Source organism: Siniperca chuatsi, linkage group LG23, assembly GCF_020085105.1.
Source record: "Siniperca chuatsi isolate FFG_IHB_CAS linkage group LG23, ASM2008510v1, whole genome shotgun sequence".
NCBI classification, from domain to species: Eukaryota; Metazoa; Chordata; class Actinopteri; order Centrarchiformes; family Sinipercidae; genus Siniperca; species Siniperca chuatsi.
Window position 1 is genome coordinate 18,181,153 of NC_058064.1, and position 16,856 is coordinate 18,198,008.

Consider the following 16,856-nt stretch of genomic DNA (forward strand, 5'->3'; position numbering starts at 1 on the left):
TGATTTTTTTTTATTTATTAAGCAATACTGTTCACTTACATTCCTCCTCTTTCTCCAGTGTAAATTTTTTTATTCAATAAATTTTTTTTCCAAAAAAATCAACATACGGAACATTGTGAGATCCCCTATGAATTCATGAGTAGCATTCATCTGATTAGGGATCCAAATAAAAACAAAGAAAGGAACTCAGCATTAAGATCTGACAGGGGTAAAGGGTGAACTCTACTGTGCCTTTGACTACACCCCTCTGTAAACTGAAGACATGGATACACAAGTCCTCTGCATACATTAACAATAAAACTCAAGCAGGTACAAGACAGACATTCTTCTGTTTGTAAATCAAGAAGGGGGGAAAAAAAAAATCACTCTGGTGAGGGTTTCTTGCACGCAGGGATTGGTCACAACAGGTTCTTTAACAAAGTGCTTGATTGACCGCTCGCTTTTCAGAGGACAAAAAAAAAAGTTAAAATTGCAGCTTTGAAAGGAAAAAAAAAAAAAAGTTAAATTACAGCTCCTCAGATTGTTTAAAAGAAAACAAAAACAAAAAAAAGGACCAGCTCTACACATACAAGCTAAAAATGGTAATGAGAGGTGATGAAAACAGGTCTGATTAATTAAGGCAGGCTTTCTGTAAGGCGTTAAAAAAGTCCATTTCTGTAAGATCTCAAAGGAGTTAGTCCAAAGTGTCTCAGTGTGGCTTTGCGTGAAGACATCATCCTGAGTGCAGTATGTGTGTGAACAGGACTCAAAAATGTGTCCATCTTTACATGTTTTAATGTGCATGTAGGTGTGTGTTGTGTATGTGTTTATATATGCTTTGGGTTTCTCACACTGCTAGGCTGGGTGCTCCTGGGTGTCCTTGTACCAGACAACCTTTTTTGGAACTGCAAAACAAAAAAGACGAAAACAATGTCAATGGGAGAAGTTTGCCTGCCACACCAATTCTTAATAAGCTGATAACATTTGAGTGCCTGATTGTATACAATCTTGGACTCCCGATTGGCTGCATTTACTGTCTGGAAAAATGCAGTTTTATTTTATATAAATACATTTTTTCCCCATATGGTGTTAAAGATGTGGCCTTTCTGTGTAATCATCTTTTTAATGTCACCATCATCAAGCTACGTGACGCAGTAGTCGCAAACAACCTAAACTAAACTCTCTAAACTCCGTTTTCAAAGACCACAGAGTGATAAAAATTAGTGGTCTACAAAATACTGTCATGACATGTTAACACTTCCGAGGAGCTGAAGCCAATTTCACACATTTCGCCACTGCGTCAGAGGTAATTTTCTCCGTCTTGCCCATGTTTTCCCCCTGAGAAGTGGTGTGACAGCACTGACTGGTTTACTCTTTGAGCTAACTTACCTTTTTTCTGTTTGTTACAGATCGCATTCCATTCTGAGGAGAAAAAGAAAAGAAAAAAAAAAGAATCACCATTACGGAAGTAATGCACTGAAATGACAAATAAATAAATAAAATTCAGGGCACTGTCCTCAAAGCTCTTCATAGCCCTCACCTCTACTGTGATAGTTCAAAGCCTCCACTAGATGGCGACAACTAAGCAGCAGCTTCCCGTTGCTCTCGTCCACCTCCGGGTGTGTGGTGGGGGTGATGAAGGTAGCGACTGGAATGGGTGTTTCTTCGGGAGGCTGGACTGTGAGAACTGTCTCGAGCTGTAGGTCTGACTGTTCAGCGTCTGTGGGCTGGGGAGGGAGGGCGTTGGCAGCGGGGCGAGTGCTGGAGCCCTCTGTGACCGGCCTCGCCTCGCTGATGAAGCTGAGACCCCACTGGTTCTGTAGCAGCACACCGATGGCGGGGCGGTCCTCCTCCAGCGCTCCACTTGTTGCTCCCGCCTTCACCTTGGAGGCGTAGCTGACGGCAGGCTGCAGCTTGGCGGGGCTGTCCTGCACTGGGAAGGCAGGTGGGGGCTTGAGCAGTGACAGACTGTCCTCCACCCACCTCTCCTTTTGGTTAATCTTCTGTGGCCGCTCGCTTACTCGGCTGACCCCCTTCTGGCTTTCCCTGCGGAGGCTGCGGCCTTTGTGCTGCTGGCCCTTGCGCTCTTTTTCCCTGCGGACGCTGAAGGTGTGTGTGTGTCCGGGCCCGATCAGGTCGCCTTCAGGTGAAAGCTGTCGGTCACCTCCAGAGATGCAGCCTCCACCCCCGCCGCCTCCACAGTTGCCTGAGCCTGGAGACAGCCGTCTGTTGCGAATGTGCGGCTCAGAGTTGGTGGCTGAAACAAGGACTGCTGGGTCACACAGGGTATCTGACTCACAAACAGTATTGCTGGCTTCCCATGTACCTGAAAGAGAGGTGTTGACATGGTCGGTCAACTATCTGCCGTTGTCACGTGCTGAATATACTCACATCTACGGATCACACATACCAGACCAAGTTCCAGTTCTTGGTGATTAGTCTACCTCGTGAAACAATCACAACTGGAGAACATTAACATTTAGACTAGGCCTTAAGAAACCCTATTCAACTGTAAAAATCACAAGTCACTGTCCTGCTCTCATTTTACAATGTTTTTGTGTTAGTTTCTTGCCTCACCAACACAGTGATGAGCACACATCGTGTGTCCAAACAGGTATTTCACATTCATAAAGGATCTTTGCCCTTGGCTGTTTCATCTAAACAAACTTCAGGGGTGGATGACACATTTTCATGTGACTTCATTGTGCCAGTTGAGTTAAGGCACAACAACAGCTGCCTGTATTGGTGACCATCTCATATGGAGTATGCCCAAATTGTTCGGTGAGTGTGTGGACTGTTGTAACGCTGAAACAATTAGTTGATTAAATCAATTTAGTCAGTCGACAGAATTAATTGCCAACAATGTTGATCCATCCATCCCATTAATCGATGAACTCATTTATCAACAAAAAATGCTAAACAATCTTAGGTCCCAGCCTGTCAAACGTGACTATTTGCTTATTTTCACTTTATCGTTGTAAATTGAATATGTTTGGGTTTTTGTACAGTTGTTTGAGCAAAATAATAAACAGGAAAACTTCGCCTCGGACTCTTCAAGTTCCAATCTTAGGAATTTCTCACCATTTTCTGACATTTTATAGACTAAATGATCAATTAAAAAAAAAAATCCGATTTATCAATAATGAAAATAGTTAATTGCAAGCCTGTATGTTGTTTACATTAGTAAAAACAGTAAAATGTCTAGTTACTGGAAGACCACATTAAGTGTTGCTGGCTACAGCCTAACACAGCTTTCAATACAGTCACCATGTATCCATTACTGGCACCAATGTTACACAACAATCTGTGTCAGTCACACTTGACGGCTAATCGTGAAAAAAGAATGATTGGTTAAAGTACTGACGGGAAGGTTAACTTACTTTTGTTCTAGTTGAGCCATTTTCTGTCCACATAGCACACGACAGACCATTAACGCTCGGAGTTTAGAAAAAAAAAAAAAAAAAAAAAAAAAGAACATGCCAACTGAAAATACCTCCTCGGTGGCAATAATGGTGAAACTCCCAACAGGTGCTTTGTAGGGTCACAAAACTTGAGGGGGTGCAACACTCCATATGATTAAGAAATGATTACACCCGGCCTGAATAGCGTGCCCGCTCCTAAGCGCCACATTTAAAAAATAAAATATAAGGTGAGGTAACGTAGTTTACCAATCCAAGGAGCCCGTCTCAAACACCGTGACAGAAATTTCGAGAAACTAGCTGACTGTAGCGTTATATACTCTACGGTCTCTGGCTAAAAGAGTAACTTGGCTACTTTATTAGCGTCTCCTCGGATATAACAACATGCTATGATTCGTGTATGCGGTTTTGGCAGCTACCAAGACAGCATAAGCTATGAGCCAGCGCCGGCGTTAGCAAACTTTAATTAGCAGCGTCATGGTGCAGAGAATTAAACTCGACGGTTTTATGTATCTACTGTTGCAGCATGGTCAATCTAGTTCAACAATGTCTAAAAAACAACAGCTGTCGCCGAGGAAACGGATTTATTTTACCATATTATGAAATTAACAGCTAGCTAGCATGTTAGCCGAAGTCAAAGTTTCGTAACCCTCATTCAAAGCGGCGAGCAGGCTGCTGTCGATACAGCTAGCACAGTTGCTAACACCGTCGGCAAGACAACAAAATAACACATCTGAAAGTGGGGAACTTCGGTCAGATATGTCAGAAAGTAGCACAAACTTACCTGTTTTGATATGCATGTCTTTTCGTTCAATGTGTCGTTGAAGCTAAACCGTTTAGTAACTTTTGTTTACAGCGTTTTGATAACGACGGCTCGCTTGATGAGTCTTGTGTGGCCACCCGGAAGTGACACGAAAATGTGGGTGGGACAGGAAGTCCCTGCAGATAAGCGGTCCGGTGAGAAACTTGGAGGGAATTTTAATATTTAACCCAACCCTTACTAAAATGATAATAACCCATGTGATAACCACGTGCTGATAGTGATATATCTGGGTGACAGGGATTTTTTTCTTTAAAAAGGCAGGTGTGTTATAAACAACCAATATTGGTTTTGAAAATGTTAACACTATAAATACACTCAAATGAGAGATATTTTACCTCCTCGGGCCTCTACAAATTATTTAAAAGGAACATTCAGAATATCACTGGTGGAACGTTCACAACTTATTGACATATGTAATGTGTGTAAAAAAAAAAAATAGACACTTGGTAACTTAGTGAACTAAGTTTAAAACATATTCAAACTTAGTTTACTATTTAAATAAATATAGTCTGTTTTGACCATTTTTAAACTCTAAAATATTAATATGTTGGAAATTATTATCAGGGCTTTAGATAGCACACACAGTCAGCCTTCTTCAGTGTGCTGTATTAACAACCTGTGTTTATATGACTTTCCCCACCCGCACTCAATAGATAATCTAATTTGATGATATAAAAAGTTCAGAGCAGTCATGACTGATGTAGAGCTGGAGACAATGTGCTCTGAAGTAGTGTTGTAACTACAACCTCAGTTAACAGGCATTTATATATATATTTCTGTCTTGAATGGATCAGACATTCTGCTCTCGTATCTCATTCCTTTCATTCTTTTCTTGAATGTAACATCTGTAACCTTTCATAAGTTTACATAGAAACATATAATCAGTCACACAGTGGAAAGGAAGCAAGCAAACAAGTTATTTCCAACATTACACAGATGAATAAATGAGCTATTAACAATCACAATAAACAAGTAATGTAAGGAAAACTCACCTTGGATATCTAAGCAGTCCTCCGACGCCACAGGCTGATCAGTGGTACTGTCTTTAAAGTCTCTGGCCTTCTCTCCCTTTTTCACAGATCTTTGTGACACCTCTCCACTGTCAGTCTTCTGCATTTTGTTGTCCCACCTTTTGAGAGCTTTGTTTCTGGTCATTTGTATTTTGCTTTCCTTGTTTGCCTTCACCTTGTTCATATTTTTCTTTTCTTCGTCCCTCTCCAAACCAGAGAATTCACTTTGTGCCTCGGCTTCTCTGCTCTCATCACTTCAATGAATCTTCATTTTCTTTGGTTCCCCTGTGGACAGTTTGGCCTCTTTTCTGGTCCCGTTTCTCTCTGGAGCTCCCATTGTCCTTTCTTCTCTGCTCTGTCCTGCTCTTTGACTTTGCTTGGCTTTATCACTTTTCCCACACTCTCCTCTCTTGCCACTGTCCTCCAGATTCTCCACCTCCTCTCTATCTTCATTTACCTTTTGAAATGTCCTTACTGTGACCCTAAATGTTATCTACCATCTCTGTCTTCTCCCCCTGTTGTTTTAAAAAAAATAATTTTAAGCACAGATAGATTCTCAGTGGAGTATTCCTTTAATAAACTAGAACTTAATTCCTGGACTGTTTTGTAGGCAGCGTCAACATCTCAGACAGAACAAATCTAATTTATAGAAACTTAAAGAAAGACTGTATAATGATGATCCAAGTCAACTGGTTGGCAACAGGCCATGCTCCTGCTCCTGTTTTCAGACTCTTTCCACTGGTTCCCTGCCCTGTGGTGAATGTCCTGTAACTTTCACAATCCTAGATTGGGTTTGCTAATTTCAAATCCTTTTAAAGTGAGGCCGGCTGTGTCCCTCTCCCTGGGGTCAGACCCCCGATGTCAGGTCAAAAAAAAGGAAAGGATAGCACACAAAGCTACAGACATTTTTTTGAGATTTTTGCATTTTTCCAGTGATTACTGGATACGTTTACCCCTTCACGCCCCCCAAAATGACCCAAATAATCCCTTTTGGTTGATTTGGTCATAACCCACATCCATATGCAACTGTTGACAATGGGTCTCAAGGAGACATTGCTTAATTTTAAAGGGTCACAAGCCAAAAAGGTCGGGAAACTCTGACCTAGAGCACTTTGTTACTCTGGTTGGAGAAAATGGATGGAGAGATTATTATTGTAAATAACATTTTCCACTAGACACCTACTAGCAATAGAGAGGGTTCTCTTTTATATCCCTTTTAAAAGACCCCCAAAGCACTCGCACTGTAACATGCCCTTTTGTTTGGGAGGGATGCACTTGATAATTATAATCATAATTCTTGATTACATCTAGCTCTTGTCCTATGGAGGTTGAATACACGTATTGTAAGTCACTTTATACAAAAGCCTCTGCTAAATGAATGCAATCTAATGTATCTGACTGTTTGATTATATTTGTCAGCAAACTGCAAGAAAGGTAACATTCCCATGTTCACAAAACCAGACGGAACTATACTTTTCCAAAGATGATTTTCATGAAAAAGAACAATCACCACAACAAAACAAAAAAAAATGAAACTGATTAAAGACAGCTTTTATTTTGAATGTGAAAGCAATAATCATCTTCTAATAAATACATCACTTGCTCCACACAGCTCAAAGACTTAATGATTCCACAACTATACCCTTCTCCATGTGTGTGCGTGCGTGTCTCTTCAGCCTCGTAGACGTAGAGAAACTCTTCTTACAGAACAGACAGCTGTGCGGCTTCTCCCCGGTGTGTGTTCGGATGTGCATGTTGAGGTCGGAGGAGCACCTGAACCTTCGGTCGCAGTAGGAGCAGGGATACGGCCTTTCTCCTGTGTGGATCCGTTTGTGGAGGAGCAGCTCACCGGAGGTGAGGAAGGTCTTCCCGCACTGGGAGCACTGGTGGGGCCGTTCCCCCGTGTGAGTCAGGTTATGCCGGATGAGCGAGGTCGACTTGGCGAACCTCTTCCCGCAACGGGTGCATGCAAATGGACGCTCTCCTGTGTGTGTGTTGAGGTGTTCACTCTGAGCTCGCTTGGTTTTAAAGCTCTTCGGGCACTGTGGACAACTGAACGGCCTAAAGTTACTGTGGCTGCGCTGATGCCTCACCAGCTCTCCATGTGTGAGGAATGTCTTCTCGCAGGTGGTGCAGAGGTACGGCCTCTCGCCCGTGTGGATTCTTTCGTGGCGTGTAAGGCTGGCCAGCTGGGTGAAGCTCTTCTCACAGTAGGAGCACTGGAAAGGCCGCTGGCCGCTGTGAGTCAGCAGGTGCCTGTTAAGGATCTGGAGCTGCGTGAAGCTCTTTCCACACTCTGTGCAGGTGTACGGACGCTCCCTGGTGTGGATCTGCCGGTGCTTATTCAGAAGCCACACATGCGTGAAGCTTTTCCCACACTCACAGGCAAATGGCCGCTCGCCGGTGTGTTTCATCTGGTGTCTCTTGAGGTCTGACGCTCGGCTATATATCTTCTCACACAGGGAGCATTTGTACTGACGCCTCACCACATGCCTCTGCCTGTGCCTCAGCCTCTCCAGGATGCTACTGAAGCTCTCACCACATTTCTGGCATTTGTACTGACCGGCCCCTTTCTCTGACGTCTCCTCTGCTACTACGACCTCTGTCGTTAGGTCGAGGGGAGGGTTGCAAGTCTGGCCGCAGGCGGTTCGTTCGAAATGCAGCTTGAGCAACCCCATCTGGGTGAACCGTTTGCCACACTGGGAGCAGAGGAAGGGTCGTTCTCCAGTGTGAATGCGCTGATGTCTGGTCAGATCCCAAGAGTTCTTGAAGCCCTTCTTACATTCCTCGCAGGCGTACGGGCGCTCACCTGTGTGTGTCCGCTGGTGACGAGTCACGTCTGAGGCACGTGTGAAAGTTTTGCCACACTCCTTGCACATGTGAGGGTCAGGCCTGTCGTGGATAGGGAAAGGCATTGGGAACACAGGGCGCGGAACCTTCTTCTTGGGGGCCTCAGCTGTCTCTGCAGCCCTCTGGAGTTTGCTGTACTGCTCAGGGTGACTGTGCTCAATGTGCTGCAGCAGGTAGGACTCCTGCATGTGGAAGAATGGACACTCGGAGCAGGCAAAGACCTGGGTGGACATCTCCACAGTGGTACCTATGCAAAACATAGAACTGTTTGTTGTGTGGTCGCACGAAAATTTAAGTCCCTATCACCTGAAACATTGCTGGGTTCAGATAGCCGGTTGAGGCTGTGGTTTCTGGTCTTCACATCTAAGTCTCCCATGTGCCTTCTTCTCCCATATGACCACGATAAGCTGGCTAAATTTGAAAACGTGTCCACGCTAGTTATTTTTATAAAGCTCTCCATCCACACAAAAATATCTGAACAACAACAGGAGAACAACTGAACTTCTTTACTGTCGTGTTTTGGCCGGCAACAACAACAAAACTGCATCTCAGCCAACACCTGGGGCCTGTACTACGAAGCAGGATTTGGGGTTAGCGAGGTAACTTCAGGTTTAACCCTGGCTTTTCAGTCCTACGACAGTGGTTCACTTCTTACCGAGGTAGATCGCCATGGTAACTTATGCTGAATGTATAACCTGCTCCGGAGCAGGTTGGAGATAACAGATCAACTCATATGAAAGCACCGCCTATACTGGCCACTGACCAATCAGTTCTCTTGGAAAATGGCATCACCATTCATAGAAGATCCTGTGGAGCTCGGTGTGCGGAATAAAAAAATTAAAAAATAAAAGCTTGGTGCGTGGATCTTGAGAGGGCAGAGACAGACAAAACCCTTGTGCTTTTGTATCCCGATATCATCCGACAACAGAGACTGAAGCACTAAAGCCTTGTACTTGTTGTACTTATAAGATATGAAAGTAAGCCTACTTACTGCTTTGAATTCTGTTTTTATATTTATCTTTTATTTGCTCCAAAGTCCGTTTCACACCGCTCGGGTTGCAGCTCAAAGAATAAGGCTTAAATAATCATACACACCACAAGAATACATCTGAGCAACACATTCATTTAATGGAATCTTCCTACCATCCTATATTTTTTCTTACAATATTTAGGTTTATTTTAATTCTTAACTATTGAGTTGCATTATACTTTATTCTTGACGCTGCACTTAAGTTGTGCACTGCTCTATTTTCAGTTTTAATTCAGCCAGTCTTTACATTTTATCCTTTGTTTTATTTATGGTTTTTAATCATCCATTGTGTTTAAGTTTTATTCCTCTTCTATTCCCTATGCCTGCCTGTTTATTCACTGTGTATTTTATTGTTTTATGTGTAAAGCACTTTGTTGTTGATGGTGATATAAGTGCTATAAAAATAAACTTATCATAAAATTAGAAATAAAATGATTATAAATGTAATTATATTCAGATGCCGTGCCCTAATGATGGGGCAGTGATATTATAAGCCTATGCGTTCACACAGTCTGTGATTTTTTGCCTGCTGTCCTTCCTGCATTCGGCAGCTGCAGCTGTGCTGCATTCAGCTGGATTATGTGTTTAACTTCTTTGTATTTCTCTAATATTATAGTTTTGTGTGCTTGTGGCTGGATTGGGAAACCCTGGGTTAACTTACCGAGGTGATAACCAGCGTCGTGTGACCTCTTATCCTGATTGCAGTTGTTAGGGTTAGAGAGGCCAGATAACGAAAAGAAATCCAGGGTATGCTGAACTTGCTTCGTAGTGCAGGCCCCTGGTCGACAGCGGGTCAGACAGTCTGGTTACTCTGAGTCTCAGCTGGTTAAATCTCTGTCCTGCTCAATCATCTACCAATTTAGTTGTTTCCATTTACATAATTATCTCTTTCTGTTGTCAGACAACTGAATGAGTGATTTGATTGCAAAATGCTACCTGTGAACCAGGCAAACAGTGTTTCCTGCTCTGCTACGCTGAGACGCACATTACTAAATCGCTATTTTATGATCGATCCAAGTTGTCTGACAAAATAAACATACATAAAGGTTAATGAAAAACAGCCGTGTCTGCGCAGCTCACGTCATTTTCCTTAAGCTCAGGGTTTTCACCGTCCACATGAAAACACCAGGTAGGTGTTCAGCTGGCTTAGTGTGGACCTGCTCTTGGAGACCCGTCGTCTGAAGCCTCATTATTATTTCCAGGACGTTATTTACATGTAACAGTTCTTATTTGATTGCAGTTACTTATTCAATAAAACAGACGCTGCTGAAATGTCATTGTCCACATTGACAAAATTGGCAAATATCAAACATATTTGACACGGATGAGAATCCTCAGAAGCCACAGGGCCATCCACACAGCAGTTTGGTGATGAGGCCCTGCAGGACGTGCATTCTAAACATCTGACTTAAGCCCAATGTGAAACTGTCACATGTGTAAATATGAGCCCACCCACAGGGAAAATGTCCTGGCGAGAAGTAGTATATAAAATGACAATAATCTAAGCCCCTTTGCACTGCTTGGGGGGAAAATACAAATGTTTGTATCAAATGCTCATGTGCCTCCTACAACTTCATATTTACCCAGTGGTAAGAATTGGTCTATATTTACAAATTTCTTTGGAATTCCCTATGCATACGAAATTTTAATTAACTTTAAAATGAATCATAGATTATTATAACCTGCTGCTTCGATCATGGCACAGTGGGCCTGGATTAAAGTGGATGAGAGAAGGGGGCTTAAGACATAAGCAGTGCACCTGCTTTACCTTGTGTTCCAAGGTGCTCGAGGCATTTGTGGTGTTGCAGGAGAGACCTCAGGTCGTCAGGGCTGGAGAGCGCTTGCAAGCAGTCCCTCAGTACAGAGGGGGCAGAGGTCAGCCATGAAACAGTCTGTTTATGGATAAAAGCAAACTTGTCAGCAAGAATGAGGTGGTTCTTGCCCAGAGTGATCATGCAGTCACTTCAGAGTGAAATGTGACAAAACAAAGCTTGTTTCACACATATTTACATATATAATTTCATCCACCGTGACTCTTATTTATTATAAATAAGAGTCACTGCTACTACTCCTAAAAATGATAATCATCTGTTCTGAAGCTATTAGTGACTACAGCCTGACCAATACTGCATTTGTTAGGTAGATCTGATAACAATATATCAGCCAATATTCACTCTTTTTACATACACATGACAACATAAAGTACACTATATTAGGAATAGTATTTTTAGAATGATAGAAGCAATTAACTTTAAATATAAAAGCGCATTTGCTAAACACAGCACTCAAAAATCACAAAATGTTCTTAAATTCTTGTTTACATTATAACCTTTTTTCCATACTTAAAATCAGAAATAGTAAAGTTGGGAGGGACAACATCAGCTTTGAACTTAAAATCTATTTAGTTACACAGTTTAAGTCTTAGTCCACCAAATACATCCACACAGTTCATGTTTCAGGTAGCAGCTGCTGTAATGTTGTGTCATTTCCTACTTGACTGAGGTCTGGCACTGGCAGGAGTTTCTCCAGTTTAGAAAGAAACTCCCACACAAGGAGCTGCATGTCTGTGTCGTAGCTGAGGCCATACTCTGTTGGAAAAACCTCCTGGGGAGTACAAGGGTAACAGTTACTCAAAAATACAACTGTGACGGGCCATAGTTACAAAAAATAAATAACAGTTAGGTGCACAAAAAGATTGCCTTTAGATAGCCAGTTGGGTTAGATGTGAAGCTGCCTTGCCTGGTAAAAATGCTCCCTCTCTGCTGGGTCTTTCAGTAGTGTTTGGATGAGCGCCACAAAAATGGCCTCCTCTGCATCCACCTCTGCATCTCCACTCTGAAAGACACTATCATAGTTACTGGGACAATCTCCAAACCACATAGCATGTCAATGCTCCATCTGCGCAGTAATTACAAGGGGCAGGCCATCGTGCTGTACATGTGATAAAGACAGAAAGGACTGACATGTTGTCGCCTGTTTTTATTTTATTTTCTAACTGTAATAAGGCAATTGTGAAAATACTGCCCTTACTTACTCCTGAGTATCCTGGTGGACGGATCCGTTCTAGATGAGGCTGTATACACAAAATGTTGGCCGTTTCCTCATTTCTGCACAACTCAAGAATAATCTGAAGAGGAAGATGTAGAATAGGTGTCCCTTCAGCAAGACACTGAATTAACTGCATCCATGAAGTGTGTGACATTATTGTAAGATTGTTAACATTTGTGGAACTCGATCGCATGAGAAACCCACTGACTCACTTTCGCTCTCAGTCGAAGAAGCAGTTTGCCTCGTTGCTTTGGACTGAGCAGGTCTGGAACCGTTGCCGTCACCAGCGTCACAAACTCATCGAGCTTTTCATAATCAAGAACCTCTCTCCGCTGGGCCACTTGCCACATCGCTGCAGAAAGCAGCCGCAGAGGAGGTATCAGCAGCCTTAATGATGACAACGGCAGGAATATATCTGCACAAATGTGGACACACAAACAAGTGTCTTCTTGTTACATGCCAATGTGCCATTTCCCCCTTTGATATGTAGCTAACACACGTAAGTGGTAGAGCCTGACTCTAATGTGTGCATGTTTGCTAATAAAATAAACATTTCTTTGATAACAGTGTCTGGTGTGACTAATTAGGTTGAACACTGGCTTAAATATTAAAAAGGTGAAGAGCTAAAGGTAGGTCATTAATTCATTGGGGAACCTGTATCACATGTTTTGTTAGAGTAAATCCAACACACCTCCACAGTGCACTTATTGGAGCCAGCGTGCAGATTAGGAAACAGTATGGAGACAGGACAGTGACTTTAAATGTTGGCATCGAAAAAAAAAAAACCTGAACTGAAAAAGGAAACACTGGCATTGAGACACTTCTATCAGAAAAAGTTGTACTGGTTCCACTGAAAAATAAAACACAGACCTTTAAAATGTATTTTATGTTGATATTTTTTTGCATTCGGATGTGTTTTTCAGTGACAATCTTATGATTTCTACTTCATGTCAGCCTTTTTTCAGCGACAGTTTCTTGGTTTTCAGTTTCAATTCTCTGTCAGCGTTTTGGCGTGGAGGGCAGGGGGCAAGGTGACATCCATGAACTGTATTACAGTGAAAACATGCAAATTACACAACAAACAGCACCGAGAACGTGTTAGCTGTTAGTATATTGAAAAGCTAAGGCTAATACAGGTTCACAGTTGCACCTGACAAGATTAAAAAAACACCTATTCAAATATAATGCTGCCATAATAGCTTTGATGTCTCTTAGAATTTCCGAGTGTTGAAAATGTAAGTGAGGACAGCTTTTTAGCCTCTTCTTGTTAGTTACTTTCTCAACACTGTACAGGCCATATATAATGCACTGCACCAAGAAATTCATCTCACATCATGTGCCAACTACAAAATAACAAAAACTCTTTTTTGGCTCCACAACTTCATTTATCATTAGGTTGATTAAGCTTAGTTAGCTACGTAGCCAAACAGTGGAAATGTGGCTCGCAAGAGACTGGTTAACAGCGGTCGGAATCACACAGGAAACTTAAGCCTTTCATGTACCAATACTGAAGTTCTTACATACAGTAAACGTAGCATTAATTCCATATTTTCCTGTGTTTACGTGCGATAAGTTAACGTTAGCTTCAGTCACTGCTGTTAGCCGGGGCTACGAGCTAACGCCACTATGCAAGACAGCTATGCTAGTTGGCTGTTAGCTGCGACAAAATTATTAAACACTCCAATAAAACGGACCTGTGTTTTCCACTTGATAGGAGCTGCCAGTCGTTTCCATGATTTACACAATTTAAAAATCACTTAAACTACGATAAGGTTGCAAACCGTTTGTTGTTAGCTCCTTACAAAGCGGAAACACGTGTCGTAAATTGTTTTCAAAATAAAAGTGTTAAGTTATGTACAAACAGTGCTCAAGAATAAATTGTAACTATACAAAAGTACTTCTCATGAATAGCAGCAGCTGATGACATGCAGAACACAAAGATTACTCAGAGTCGGTTGGTCACAGTCAAAAAGGAAATGCAAGCCATTTTAATTAATATAATATAAAATGTTTGTTATATCAAATATATTTAAAGGGAATAAAACCAATGGATTTATGGAGCTACCTATTAGCTAATCCCTGTGGGCAGGTAGTGTTAATAAACATAAAAGTCCTTCATAATCAGGTGAACAAAACAGTGTATTAATGGATGTTGGTTGTGTATTTCCATAACCAAATTATAAACTCACTTTAGGTCATGACACATTTGACAGCAGAAATGACTCTCCAAAGCAATGTAGCAAAGCATACATATTACATTTAAGACTAATAACAGAGATTTGAAATGTGTGTAAATACTATGCAGTGCTAAACAAGAACAACTAGCCACCATTTAGCAGGTAGGCAAAACACTTTATTTGCAGTATTTCCATGTGCAACCTTTCAAGATTTTAGTGTGCTGGACTCATACTCCACAACATCACATTGTTTTTCGTGGTGTGCAAGTAAAATCTTGTTTCTCTGCTGTCATCACAGCCTCCCCACCACCCACCGAATTATCAGGTGGCCATTGTAATTTTTCAATTGAAATACTTAAAATGTATCTCTTCCCCACAGCAGCAACATGAATCCATCCATGCAGAAAGATGACGGCACCTGGCAACAGGCCACAGAGGGAAGGATATCAAAAATCAATCAGGATGTCACATGCATAAAACTTGTAGTTTCAGTGTCCAAGCTGTGGAAACGTGGGATGTGATCTCCAATAACGTGCTGTTAAATTCAGTCAAAGCTGGGTTAACATTCCTGGCAACAGGGCAGGACCAGCACTCCATGTCTTCAGGCTACAGAGTCCAGGGGACAAACCTTCAACAAAAGTAATCACATTTAAGGTTAAACCCCAGCAAAAAAACAAGTGGCAAAAGCACTCAGAAACAACATAAAGGTACAGGTGACATTCAGTTTAAAGAAAGATATTGTAGTCTGGTCAATAGCACTGTATAAGGGCAGGGTGTATCAAAATGGTGTCAGTGGTTATAAAAGCGCAATACAGCCTAAATCAGATTTTGTTAATGATGTAAGATGTAAGTCTAATCACTGGTTAGTTAATGTCCTGAGAAAAACTACATCATGAAGACAAAAGGAACACTCCAAACTAATCTGCAACAGTCATTGAAAAGTCGCAATCGGGGAAGTTTACATGAAACTTCCATGGCACACTCAATTAAAGCTGAATTGATTAGTCTATTTATTTATTAGCAAAATTGGCAACTAACCTATCTAGATAATACATTAATTGTTTGGGTCATTTTCCAAGCAAAAATGCCAAACTTTCACTTGTTCCAGCTTCTCTAATATGGGGATTTGCTGATTTTCTTTGTCTTATATGATAGTAAACTGAATATATTTACAATGTAATTACCACTGTGGTGACCTCTGTAGTAACCTACGTTAGTAATATTTGAACAGGCAACCCCACGTAAAGGGCAACAGTAGTTAGTGGTTAGGCTGAGTACTTAAGGGATATAAGCTTCTGGGCTTTTTGTTAAGTTTAACTGAAATACAATTTTGTCAATAACACGCCAAAGGGTGGCAACTTAATGGCGTTACTTAAACTGTATATCACTTCACATTGCGTTACCAAGACTAGTTTAGCTCAGTAGTTTAGCAACTTCCGTAGCCGCCCTCTCCAAAACGTTAGCTAGAAACTTCTCCACTAACGTTAAATCCCACTTACCTTTTTACGGCACTATGAAATACATGACGAGGAAAAACGCGATGTCAAACACCACGAACGCCCAAAAGTCAAACCAGTAGGAGTGTTTCGGTAAAGACACCGAAGCTCCTTTAAACATTTTAAGGTCTTCTTCTGACTCCGTCACGCCTCGTCCCATCTTTGCATTTAGGGTGCGCGAGCTCCCCGGAAGAGAACACACAACATAATCCTTCAAAATAAAAACGCTAGGTTTCATATGTTTTGAAAGCTGTAATTATTACTACTCTTTTATGTATAATTTCTTTCCGTTAAATTCAATCAACATTTCAGTCTATCCAATCTTGCATTCTGTGAGAATATATAGACCATTGGAGTTTTTGATTGTATTTGGAGTGTAAACACTAGATGTCAGAAAGACATCACCAAAAGCTTGTTGTCCTCTGGGCTCTAGCAGTCACAGTTTCCCCATCTGACTATACATGACAACGTCAATTCAGCATCACCCTATCTTACATCAGTTCCATGCCATTTAGTGTTCATCATAGATGACTTGATGTCATTAATATGCAACTTTCTACAGAAAAACTAACAAATTTAGCTGGCATTTTACACATTACATTATTGCCTATACTTGACATTGTTACCAATATTATTGTGACATTCACATTGTCATTATATTTTTAACAACAGCTGATTTGCTGTTGTCCACCAATGGTAATAATGACAAATTGCTGGTAGATGCAGTGTCTGACAAAGTTTTCTATATTTTAACTGGTGACCCCTAATGCTACTGTTGGCAGCTCTACAGTTTAGCTGTCTGAGCTAACATTAGCTTCATTCTGACAGACCAAGCTCCAGATTTTTAACATACTTAACTTTTAACTCAAGTTGTTATTTTGATGACGCCATTTACTTCTACTGTAGTACCTGTTATTATCAAGTAAGTACTTTTACTCAAGTACAGTTTTTGGCTACTCTACCCACCTCTGATGCCTTTACCCTCCACTCCATAATCTGGCCAAAACAGACCACACAAACACAA

The 16,856-nt window shown here is 41.5% G+C and overlaps 2 protein-coding genes across 3 annotated transcripts; both read right to left on the minus strand.

Annotated features, from left to right (window-relative positions):
- Positions 1-93: 93 nt before the first annotated feature.
- On the minus strand, positions 94-4,349 carry si:ch211-214j24.10 (uncharacterized protein LOC558894 homolog). The gene is made up of 4 exons (XM_044186872.1): positions 4,183-4,349; positions 1,520-2,305; positions 1,369-1,401; positions 94-884 (listed from the first exon to the last, which is right to left on the minus strand). Exons 1-4 carry the CDS (start codon positions 4,196-4,198, stop codon positions 835-837), a joined length of 885 nt encoding a protein of 294 aa, XP_044042807.1. The 5' UTR covers positions 4,199-4,349; the 3' UTR covers positions 94-834.
- A 2,412-nt stretch (positions 4,350-6,761) lies between these two features.
- LOC122871576 (zinc finger protein 260-like) lies at positions 6,762-16,039 on the minus strand. Of its 2 annotated transcripts, XM_044186865.1 has the most exons (9): positions 15,836-16,039; positions 13,854-14,964; positions 12,851-12,950; positions 12,372-12,574; positions 12,146-12,238; positions 11,851-11,946; positions 11,605-11,715; positions 10,880-11,003; positions 6,762-8,328 (listed from the first exon to the last, which is right to left on the minus strand). In XM_044186865.1, exons 4-9 carry the CDS (start codon positions 12,507-12,509, stop codon positions 6,845-6,847), a joined length of 2,046 nt encoding a protein of 681 aa, XP_044042800.1. In that variant the 5' UTR covers positions 12,510-12,574; positions 12,851-12,950; positions 13,854-14,964; positions 15,836-16,039; the 3' UTR covers positions 6,762-6,844. The 2 variants fall into 2 exon arrangements, with proteins under 2 accessions (XP_044042800.1, XP_044042799.1); XM_044186864.1 differs by lacking the exon at positions 12,851-12,950.
- Between the last annotated feature and the right edge of the window lie 817 nt (positions 16,040-16,856).